At 41.7% G+C, this 12,235-nt stretch overlaps 1 protein-coding gene across 4 annotated transcripts in view; it reads right to left on the reverse strand.

Annotated features, from left to right (window-relative positions):
* Positions 1–12,235, reverse strand: part of lyst (lysosomal trafficking regulator) — a 50,257-nt gene that overhangs the window by 17,828 nt on the left and 20,194 nt on the right. For 3 of the 4 annotated variants that reach the window (XM_057342837.1, XM_057342839.1, XM_057342840.1), the window contains 15 exons: positions 11,539–11,698; positions 10,160–10,386; positions 9,584–9,650; positions 8,695–8,804; positions 8,053–8,419; positions 7,677–7,833; positions 7,140–7,313; positions 6,844–7,004; positions 6,042–6,232; positions 4,497–4,745; positions 3,797–3,970; positions 2,322–2,471; positions 2,040–2,177; positions 1,623–1,821; positions 477–605 (listed from right to left, as the gene is read on the reverse strand). In XM_057342837.1, coding sequence (XP_057198820.1) covers positions 477–605; positions 1,623–1,821; positions 2,040–2,177; positions 2,322–2,471; positions 3,797–3,970; positions 4,497–4,745; positions 6,042–6,232; positions 6,844–7,004; positions 7,140–7,313; positions 7,677–7,833; positions 8,053–8,419; positions 8,695–8,804; positions 9,584–9,650; positions 10,160–10,386; positions 11,539–11,698 — 2,653 coding nt within the window. The remainder of the gene's footprint in view (positions 1–476; positions 606–1,622; positions 1,822–2,039; positions 2,178–2,321; positions 2,472–3,796; positions 3,971–4,496; positions 4,746–6,041; positions 6,233–6,843; positions 7,005–7,139; positions 7,314–7,676; positions 7,834–8,052; positions 8,420–8,694; positions 8,805–9,583; positions 9,651–10,159; positions 10,387–11,538; positions 11,699–12,235) is intronic. The other variant, XM_057342838.1, reaches the window with a different exon arrangement.

The following is a 12,235-nucleotide window of genomic DNA, read 5'->3' on the forward strand; positions in this document are numbered from 1 at the left end:
AGATGTTTAGGAGTAAAAAGGATATTTAAAATACATCGTCACACACAGGACTTTTGTTCATTGCGTCTGCATCAACCAGCAAAGTGTACAAGCAAACAAACAATGGATTTGATGATGGATGCGAGAACAACCCGTACCAGCCCATCCGGCACGGAGCGTGCTCAGATTTCACACTTTGATAAAACAGTCATGGATTTGTACAACATTAGCGCTTCTTCACCTCTCCCTAGTTTGCCCTTCTTTTCATGAAGCGCTTTTGCAGAGGCAGGACTGCGCTGTAATTGATTTGTTCTCTAAAGGTCATGCATTATAAAGCTGTGTAGAATACAGCCAGACAAGGAGATTTCAAGTGAACAAAATGTTTTTAAAGTGCGTCAGAATGAGCGCAAGTATATTTCCAATCAGATCTGCAGCGAGTAGATTTAAAGAAGCCGCCGGTGTCCAGACTGTGTGGAGGTGGACTGCAGTGATGTTACCTTCAGATGACACCTCTGTGAAGACCGTGGGAGAGAGAGAAATCACAGAACTGCACACTGATTTTCCTCCACTGCTGGAGTGTCGCAGGTACATCATGGACTGAACCTTCTCCTGGTACAGTTTACCGTCTAAAACAAACAAATGTAAAAACAAATCAATTTACATGAATGAAAATGACACATTTTATATGTACAAAGTATATACGGTAGTATATTATAGTGCCAAACATAAAGCTTGACTTGAGCTTCACAATGTTTAATATCAAATGTTTTAATGCAGTAATATGAGCCTCATCTCTAGTAAGACAGTCAAAATGCATCCAGAAGATAGATATTATTAAATATTATTTATCTATACTGTCTATATAAAAGTAAATATATGTGACCCTGGACCACAAAAGGGTCAGTTCTGGTCCTTGATTCTGATTGGTTGAGCCGAGTTCTGAGCCGTTATAAAATAGCCTGATTTATAACTGCTGATCGCATTACATAGCCTAAATATCACTTTATTTCATGAAACTTTGCTATGCATATGGAATAAGCGTTTTATAAAAGCAATAAGCCCCGCGAAGCAGTGGGTTACATTGAATTTTATAACAGCGAAAGGGGTTTTAATGACTCCCAACTCCCTTAGCTTTTATAAAATGCACTGCTTCTTGGGGCTTATTGCTTTATTAAGTAGTACGGGAATATTTGTGGCAAAGCCAACAAAACATTGTACGGGTCAAAATGATCGTATTTTCTTTTATGCCAAAAATCATTTGAATATTAAATAAAGATCATGTTCCATGAAGATATGTAATATACTGTATATATATATATATATATATATATATATAAAGGCGATTTTCTCAATATTTACATTTTTTTGCACCCTCAGTTTCCAGGGTCACATAGAATCATGATGTTTGCAGACATTATTAGGAGATGCAGGAAACAACCCTTAATCAGAACATCAGGGTCTGTTTCTCACACAAAGCTCAGACCACTTCAGACTTACAGTGGCATATTGTGTTTTTCTTTGGACAAAGAAAGAGTATAAATCACGGTTAACTTATATTGCCTTGAAATGAATGCCTAGAATAATGTAGGAGTGCATCAAGTATGAAAGTCACTGAAAAAGCCTAGTTGTTGACGTTCGCTCACCGATGTGCAGAGAGAAGTAGAAGCTGCTGGGCGTGTGGCACACATAAGTGTTGGTGGGGGGGTGCACGGCCAACAGGAAATTATAAACCAGCCGCAACAGGTCCAGGTCTGGAGGTGAACCCAAAACCTCCTGGATGATTTTGACATAGGACAGACAGACATCCTGAGGGATGGAGGTCAGGTACTCGTCCCGATGCTCCTATAAGGGCAATTTAGAAATGTAATGACTGTTAGAAGCTGCAGTGTTTGGAGGCTAGCACTGTATCGATGTACAGATGTTTCCTGCTGAATTGGATGGTAAAAAGTGTCTCTATAATGACATCAGCTGGAAAAGAAATGTACATCTCAGGAGGAGCCACTAATAACTTGATGAGAAACATCACTGAAGACGGAATGAATGTATATGTCTGTTCTCACCTGAAGCACCTGGCAGGTGAGCAGAAAGCGATGGACCACCTGGGCCTTCAGAAGCTGCCGGATGTTGAATATCTGCTGAGGATGATGCACTCGAATGAGGATCTCAAGAGCGGTCAACAGCGTCTCCCACACGCCACACTATTACACACAGAAGTGATTCAGTAGATCATACAAACGCATAGACACAAATATCATCAAGCAAGACGTTTAGTGTGTGTGTGTGTGTGTGTGTGTGTGTGTGTGTGTGTGTGTGTGTGTGTGTGTGCGTGCGTGTGTGAACACCTGAGCTTTAGCCCATATCTTCCAGTCCAGCAGGATTTCAGACAGCAGTCTAAGGTCTTGCACCACTGCAGTTGATTCAACATCCAGATGAAACTGACCGTCCTCTCTAACCGTGAGGATAGAGTCACTGCAGCAGCCATCCAACAGTGTCTATCTCACACACAGAACGATTATGCAGAAGAAAACAAGACAGATAGAGATACTGTAAGTGAACTGCAAAAACAGAGTGTTCTGTGAGTGTTCAGGATAAATTCATACAAGGGTTAAACAACACTTTAAACATATTTTACAACAAAAAACACAAACAAGTAATAATTGACTATAATTTCATCTCTTATGGATCACCTTGAACGTTTGCATCTGACAACAACTGTTGACTGTTTCTGTTTGTTGAAATGGTTTACTTGGCTCAATATTAACATTATGCATTATAGAAGAGCGCAACAATAAACAAAGAGAGAAAAAACAGGTCCTATACAGTGAGCATGCGCAGTGAGCAGTGAGCATGCATCATTAACATACTTCTTAATGATGAACACCAGCAGGGTGCGCTGCTTTGCACTAATGCAGCTATTACAGGGTCCTGCCCTGTGTTTATTTATTTCAGCCTTTTCAAACATATTAGTCTCTGAAATAACATACTTCTTAATATGATACATGTAAGGGATAATGTACAGGCAGCCGGTTGTTATGCATAAATAATCCCCGACAGTGTGATCAGGTGAAGTGGAGGGTCTTGTGTCACACTGAAGGGGCTTATTTGGTGATAACAGCCGGCTGCTTGTACATTATCCCGCTTATTACACGGCTACTTGCCACATGAGAAAAAACTGGACATAAAATGTGAATTTGAAATATTTGATGAGCTCATTTTTACCGAATGCAGACCTTCCGCGAGGAAAAGCCGTTTAGTTTCGGGTTTAAAGTAAGAAACGACGTTCAAACGTCACGAACAGGCAAATTGGTTTAATCATTTGTAAATATAATGTCATGTATGTTATTAAAAGACATTTATAATTCATTTTTGTTTATAATATTTATAATATTAGACTGCCCCTCTCAAAATGATTTGCAGCATCCGGGTTACAGGGTGTTATTAGTTTTGAGCGGATGTTATTTGAAAATAACAACCCTTGGAATGTCGCGACTGGCCAATCAGAATCAAGCATTCAAATGAGCCGTGTAATAAGATGCAACAAAACAAGCAAAAGTTTACAGGGGACAACACAACACATTTAAAATCATGGAGTATGTACTGCAAAACTAATCAAATTCCTTGCTCTTAAAAAAATGAATGGCCAAAGTACACTGAACTCTCTGCAAGATTCATGTTACATTGCAAGCCAAGTCACTACAAATACAGTATATACTGAATATGTGATATATCGCCCTGCCCTAACACACAGAAATGAATTTGCCAATATAAGAAAACACATTCCAATCGAACCACCTACATTTGTTATGCTAAAACTCACCTTGAGAATGTGGTATCCCACAATGCACTTAGGTTTGATGAGAACCTGATGAATCATGGAATAACCGTGGTAACACTCCATCTCGTGTGCGCAATGTTGATTGTTTTTAACCAGAGACAGCAGCAGCTGAAGGGCGAGGGCTTGTGTCGTCTCACAATCGCTCAATTCCACCGCCTGCACGAATAAACCAGAAACAAAAAGAAACTGAGCAGAAAACACAACACTAATATACAACGTGAGATGAGAGAGAATCAGAGCAAGGTTTGAGGAGTGACTGAGAGAACACCGAGTACAGTATAAGAGAAAGTGCTGAATGCCTGAAGACGCTGAACATTTGACACATTATGTGTAAGAAACAGCGTACTATTATTACATTACTTGCACAAAAACTCTGTTTGGAATATGAAGGGTGATTCTATCCCAAATCCATTAAAGAATGAATCTTTCAGTCCTGAAGGAAAAGGTCTAATATTTATTTTTTAGAAAAGTACAATCCCAGTGATTTTAAGTCAACTCCTATAAATCTTCGATGTCAGCTCAAATAGTCTAAACATGAGGACACAACTCTGTGCTGTTCATCCATGGACTCAGAAATAGTTTCTCTGGAATCCCTCATAACGCTGTGTGTGTGTGTGTCTGGAGAATTCATTTCCTCCATTCCTGTTCAACAACAGTGACAACCATGCAAACAAAGCCATACCCGAGCAAACAGGAAGACGAACGAGCCGCTGCCGCCGATCTTGTGCAGGACGCTGTGCAGGCCGACAGCGTTACAGGGCATCGCGGTCCTGAGAAACTGAGGCTCCAGCACTGAGCTCTGGACCTCTTTAGAACTGAAGGGTCGCTGGGAGATCACCGCTGTCTTGGCCTGACCCTTCAGACGGATAACAGGCTCGTATATGGTGTAGAGAGACGGGGTACTTGGAGCATAAACTACAGCTAAACTCTCCTGTAAAACAACAAACACAAACATTGACAGGCTAAACACACTCCAAATATTTTTTAAAAATTATGTTAAAACTTTGATGTATTATGTAGGTATATATCAGGGGTTACCAACTAGCAGACTCCGGTCCGAATGCGGACCACGAGATGCGTCCGTCCGGACCTCAAAGCCTTTTGACGTAATAAATAAATGAACGCCTAACATAATTTTCTAATCAAATTTATAGCAGGCACATCAAGGTCCGCTCAGTAGCAGTTTGGGTCCTACGGCGCCACGGACAGTTAACATATGCGCACTGTTGCTACATACAGACGGTTGTCAAAAGTGGAAACATTAAACGGCATTATGAAACTAGACATAGACACTATGATGAAACTTGCCCGCAGCAGTCTGAGGTAAGGACACGGAAATATATGAGCTCAAAGCCCAGTAGTAGCGATCTACACGGGTCCTTCCTCCCTCACTTACCGCCCAACAACGAGCATATGAATGTTCATTAAGAATACAGTGGATCTTAGGAAAACATAACAAGCCCTTTACTGATGGAACAATAGTAAAAGAGTGCATGGAGGCTGCATGTGAAACACGTTTAGTAGGAAATTAAAGACACGAACTAAAAGAAAATATGAAACAAACCCCCCTTTCAGCTGCAACGGCCACAAGAGCTGAAATGTTATCAGAGGATGATCAGTCACAACTTCATGCTGCTATTTGTTAATCTCAGTTCAGCAGAAAACAACACTTTAGTTTTCTTTTAAAGTTGTTAATGTTGAAATGAATGTATGTTCAGTGCAGGTTTAGAGATTAGGGCATTTTGCACATTTTCCTTCATTACATTGTTGTCAGATATTGTTATGCCGTCGTACAGATATGAAAAGACATGTTTATTTCTTTGGTCTGCCAAAAACTATCAATTCATGTTTTTAGGTATTTAATTGTCCGGAGGGTTTGTTTACTGGACCTCAAGCAATTTTAGTTGAAGACTCCTGGTATATATAGTGTGACACTTTCACAATGCAAAAACTTCTCCAATCCACACACACTATAGACAGAAACTAAAATAGGTCAGATATCAAAGGTTCTCACAATAGCGCAACTAAAATGTATATTTATTTATTATAGAATGGTTCACAATTTGACTTCTACTGTATGTGTAAAAGTAAAATACACTCATGTGTAGGTCTTCAATGCCTGTGGGAACACAACAGTCACTCCTGTTTTCATGCAGATTTGACAGCAGTAGTAACTATGTGTAGGCAGTGAATGAGTCATATGTACAGTATAAGTGTGATAACTTACAGTAAGAGGTGAGATGTCAACTTCAGTGTTTCTCATGAGGAGCTCTCGTATCTGTTCACACTGAAGACCCTCCTGCGTCAGGTACTTGGACAGAGTCCCGTGAGGTTTCCCGTATTTGCAGGGCATGATGGAGGTGAGGTCAGGGCCGCTGGCGTACAGGTAAAAAGCTTCGGCAGTATCTATCCTGGAGCCTTAATTAACCAGAGAGGAAATAATCAACAGCGAATCTTAAAACAATTCAGCTAGTGACACTCCAATATTTGAGACACATAAGCTGTGACCTTAAGAACAGAAATAACATTGAGGGAGGCACCGGGCCATCAGAGCAGTTGACAGGTTGAAAACGGACGGATTGAGAACATTCACTACTCATTAGTGACAACAAAACAGCCATTTTGTTAAGAAGAGTTCAAGGAATGCGAAGAATTCTGGACTCATGCATGGAAACAACCGGCAGCAGGAAGATCCCACGTTACCGACAACAATGCCAACTGTGAAAGTCCAAACTCGATGAACATGATTTCTGCGCTTTCTGAAGAAAATGTGAGTGCAAAACTTGTCACCATGCTGTGTTGTGGGGGGTTGCTACGTGGCTGATAAAATGTATCTCAGATATTCTGCTCACTAGATATAGAGTCTACGGGACTATCCCCTGGCAGGTAAAAATCTGAAGATGGTACACAAACACAGTAGTTGTGTCAATGTGCTAAGAATTCTTATTTCTAATTATTTCTAATGCACTTTGAGATTATTTAGGGAAGCTGAAAGATGTTTTCATAACCTGTAAGATGTTGTTTCATACCATTGAAAAGCAGCAGAGTGCCCATATCCCAGCGTGCACTGGGGGTGGGTGGCTCCTCTGAGGGGTGCTGAACGTGTCCGAGCATACAGTAGGTCTTATTACTGTCCGATGACAGACTGGACTTCCTGGGTAATGTGAAGTCCAGCAAGACGTCACACCTCCTGCATGTGGCACAGGTTGGCTTGATTAGCACATTTACAGTTGATCACAGCTGAAGTATTGTTTTCATGTTCAGTAACTGATGACATTACATATTTACAGATGTTTGGGAATGCAAACTGTGGTTGTGTTCCCACCTGATGCCACAGACCCACAGAGTCAGCTGACCGCGAATGTTCTTCTTGCCCTCCGGCTGCTGCGTGTACGTGAATGCCAGATGCTGCCACCTGCCTGCTGTCAACACACCCTCACCTGACTCCGCCTGTGCCAGAAGCCCCGCCTTCATCTCATCATTCGGATCCATGCAGATCCTGAAAGACACATGAAAAACACAAAATCAGCTTTCACACCTAAACAGCTTTCGGGAGAAATCGCTATCAAATGATTTACTTCTAGCAAGAGTGGTTTTTCTGCACATAATGAAATCACATAATCTACCCGTAACCAAAAATGTTATTTTGGTAATCCCCCAACAGAGCACAACAGTGAGAGGCAATGAACTACTGCTACCCCACAGCAGGATCAGAAATTACTGTATTTTTATTCCGATAATATGCTAACATCATGCTTTAATGCCAGACGTGCAATTAAAGATTGTAATAAGTGACATAAACTAACAAAAAAAAGACAAACGTGACTCATGTCACCTTTGTAGCTGATGTCATGTGACTCACCTGAAGATGAAGGCTCTAGTGGAGATGTTCATCCACACCTGAAGCATCAGAGCTTTAGAGCCCATGGAGAGAATATGCGTGAGGTTTTTGTCTGCCTGCTGCTCCATCACATGAGCGGTAGCGTGCAGAGACTCATCTGTCACAAGCATCTCTTCTTCTGAAACACATACAGCCAAACACACTCATGAAACGACCTCAGCTCCAAAAATACATTTAAAACCATTCCTTAAGCTCCGGATGATGGTTTTGATCGTGATCAATACATTTCCCCAAAGATACACTTTGGATCTTTTGAAAATCAATAATACGTACAGCATACTATTTTATACCTTTTATTAAATTCATAATGCAAGTGAATGGCAAAATCAACACTTGCCCCTCTTAGATGGGCCGTCTTCATCCTTCACAACTCGTAGCCATAGCGTGGCACTGAAGCCACTGGCCATGTGAGGCCAGCAGTTCTGTCCCATCAGGGGCAGGTGATAGGGTGCTGTATGCCAGGGGGATGTGCGGAGGTGACCCGGCCTGCTCGACTCTCCATCACCTCTGCCTAAGGGTAATTTACCCCTCAAAAGTGTGTTTACTCCACTCTTACTCCCGGCTGTCCCGTGGGGCCTCATCCCAGGGGAGGAGCACACTCCTGCAGCCCCTGCGCCGGGGATCATGGGAAAGGGCATGAAGTACAGAGGTTCTGTATCAGAGTTGGCCTCCACAATCTGGAGAATTCCCCTTAGCAAGATCTCCTGCAAATGATAGAAACAAAAAGTATAACAATCGGGTCGTCTTTTATGTTTAGGAAACCTGAAGGGGTGACTGAACCTGCTTTCATGATGCTGGTGAGTGTTTTTATCATACTGTTATCCAAACACTTGAAATAAAGAGCTCAATCTGATATTATTAGTGAATTCATTTCATTTTTTTGTCTGGCAAAAAGGAAATTAAAGGTATTTAATACAATGTTGTATAAATGTATTCTGCTGTGTGATATCTGCTTTAAATGAACAGAGACTGTACTTACAGTGGGCGGAGTCTTCTCCAAGAAGAGGCGGGTCAACAGGGCGAGTTCTTCAGCAGTGATCCTGTCACTCAGCATGGTAACCAGCAGCTCCACGAGCATCGTCTGACACTCTGCACACATTTTGCAATTTGCATAAGAAAATCAACTCTATTTTTAGGACCGTTTTATCTGAATGTATTACAGGATGAGACTCTAATAAGAATCACTTGTGAAAATACAAAGCAAATACAAAAAAGGCAGGCAGTATTACTTTAATTTGGGAAGAAAAATTCACCTATAAAGTAAGGCCACGTTTACACGATGAAAAATGGAAAGGTTTTTCCTTTGCGTTTTTGAAAAGTTTCACGTACACATGACAGCGTTATCAAAACGGTCTGCATTTACACGGATCCAGGATAACGGATAAAAACGCTGTAGTATGCACTCCAGGCCAGTGGATGGCGATGTTGTTGTGTGAAGAAACAGGACGTGCCTTGACACAAACACATGCACAGTTATAAGCCAAAAGTGCTTTTTAATACCGTTGGTCGACGTATACGTGTGTTTAAAGTCTGGCGAATGTAAATAGTGTGTATCCGCTGGTCTTGTGGGTGCTGCAAATCCACAGTTTGCTGGGGAAACGTTAATACATAGTCGAGCAGCGAGAGCTCACAGTACGGGAAGCCGCCATATTGTTTTGGCTATTCTCGCGCGACTATGCGCGTGACGTCATCGTTTTTAGAACTTTCCGTCTTACAGTTTACATGGAAACGAAAACAACGGCGTTTTCAAAAAGTTGGGTTTTCAGTCCCCCAAAACGCCGTTTCCGTCTGAACGAACAGCCAAAACGCATAAAAAGTTTTCGCCATCGTATAAACAGCCTCTAAAAAGACTAAGTAGATTGATGCACCTTTATAGCAGGCATCTGATTGGCTGAGAATGTTGTGAAATCCAGTGAGAACGGCTTTCACACCACCCTGTCAAAACAAAGAGATTAAAAAGCATGTTTCATCATTTTAAAGAATGCTCCAACAACAAAACCCAAACACCTGCTAATCACACATCTACACAGTTTGCAGTCTCGTTTGCTTTTACAGCTTCCTCTCATCATTGTTTAATATGCAGATAATCCATTTATAGGTTTATCTGAACATTCCACATTTTACAATTGGCTCAGCCGGTAAAGTGGGACTATCTGTTTGCTGACCAATCGCTGATGGGGGCATGTTTGAGAAGCCGGTTTAATCACAGTCATTACTGTTTGGTAGCGTGACAAGTGTGTAATTTCTATGACACTGGCATCACCAAACAGTAATGACTGTGATTAAAGCTTAAAGAAAATGGCTAAACGGTTTGGAATTAGGTTAACTCTTAAGACCTTTTTTTAAGAAGATCTCTAACAGTGAAGCATCAATGTCTAGAGCCCGTCCATTCACATCATGCATAAATAAAGCAGTTTAGTCATGAGATATGGTGACTGACTGACCTGCTGGTACAGCAGCGCTGCATTGCTGCTGTGGCTTTTGATGGCTGCTAACAGACTCTGTAACACATGACCCAGAACTTCCAGATCCGGTGAGCCGCTGGCTAACAGCTGCAGCTCCATCAAGCAGATCTCTGGAAACAGCAATCGCCCGCGGCCGGAGCCCTGAGGCACACCTGCCATCCCAACTACACATTCCTCCAGCGCTGCTCCGGTTTCCACCTTTATCCCTGTCACGCAAACCAACGACACACCAGCGACTGTAAAATACACCACGAGAACTCTCCCCGATGCCAACAGTAAAGAGAACAAGTGCAGGCGGTAGCAGAGCGAGCACACAGCAGAGATCTAGCTCAGTAAAAATGAATTAAGCTGATGGGATTGCATCACACCGGAGGACCCACATGATTTAACTGCAAACTACCCTGCAGCTCCTACGCAACTTCTGCCTTTAAATTAATGAAATTGTCCATCACATACATAAACACTTTCTCACACTGAAATGGACCGACAGTTAAAGAGAGGCGATTTTAAAAACATTCATGAAATCAGGTCATCTCAAAACCCACCAACCCAGATCACATTCAATTCTCTCTTTCACACACAGTGATGAGAAGCGTAACAAATGTGAAGCGGACATGTTGCCATTTTAAGCCGTTCCCTCGATTCCCTTCTTTACGAATGAAATTAACCACAGGCCCTGATGGAAAAGCAAGTGACCTTACATACTCATACACACATCTGTGCGTGTTACAGATCTGTCAAAAGCAACGGTCACAAGACACGGCTTATAATGCGAGCGACTTACATCACAGCCATAGGAAACAATGACACCATTCTCAGGGTGAGCGAGCCGGCGCTGCATGTGACCGGAGAACAGGATCACATTGCGCTTGACACTTGTTCACTCGGTCTACCTGAATCTGACTGGCTGAGACCGGCTGCTGCAGAAACTTCTACTGTCTCCTGTGACTTCTTGGCCTTAGGTATGCTAGTCCATGTCAATTTTAAGATGTTAAAAGTAGCGTAATAAACCTTAGAGCTTAATATATTTTATATCACCTCACACACAAGATATTTTTATATCTGGATAATATGAGCAGATCAGACTTACTAACATTACCAGCAACATTTTAGCCTTTCTATTTAGCTGTTGGGTGCTGTAATGCATTGGTTTAATTAAAAAGTGCAGCGCTCATTGAGAAATAAGATTTTAAATCCAATATTAAATATTGATTTACTGTCACACAACAAGAACTGATGGAATTGATTTTTTCGAGGAACCCCCCCCACCAAGCACTGCAGGCAACATCACCACAAACACACAAATCAACAGCGTAACATATGGTCCAATATAAGCTAAATGTATGCAACAACCGTACCTTCCTCCTGACGGGTGGAGTCTTCAGGATTACTTTCACTGTCTGCGTCATAACCTTCCTCCTCTCTCAAGGGTGAGACGGCACTCACCTGAGCTTCATCTGTTTCCTCAGACAGATCACCTGCTGGAGGAGCGACCTCACTGCTCACCTGACACTTCTGCTGGACACAGACACATGACAATAACATTAGAACCTATTATTCCTGTTTCCATTTACACAATTGTGTAAATTAGATGTTTAAGCAGCAGTTAGCAGAGGTGACCAAAATCCATCTCTTACACACAGAAAAATAAACGTATGAGGTTCTGTCATTTTCTCAAATACCAAATAACACACTGCATACTGGTGAAATAAATGAAAGCAAAACCCAGACAGTGAAATCTTACCTCTTAGAAAATGAGCTCTTTTTTAAAACAATACACGTTTGCATTGGAAAAAATATATGAAAGCGCAAAGAATCCTGATATTGCTTCTAGTGTTGCTTTTGTTGGAAAGAAAGTTTGTGATTTCAGAAAGCTGGTAATGTGAAAAAAGGATTTTTGTCACAGGACCACATCAGCTGACTGTTTCAGTATAAAATACAGCCTCATGTGCCCCACGGCCCCTACGGTGCTTAATCACACACACACGCACACACACACACACACACACACACACACACACACACACACACACACACACACACACACACACACAC

This window comes from Triplophysa rosa, linkage group LG9 (genome assembly GCF_024868665.1).
Source record: "Triplophysa rosa linkage group LG9, Trosa_1v2, whole genome shotgun sequence".
NCBI lineage: Eukaryota > Metazoa > Chordata > Actinopteri > Cypriniformes > Nemacheilidae > Triplophysa > Triplophysa rosa.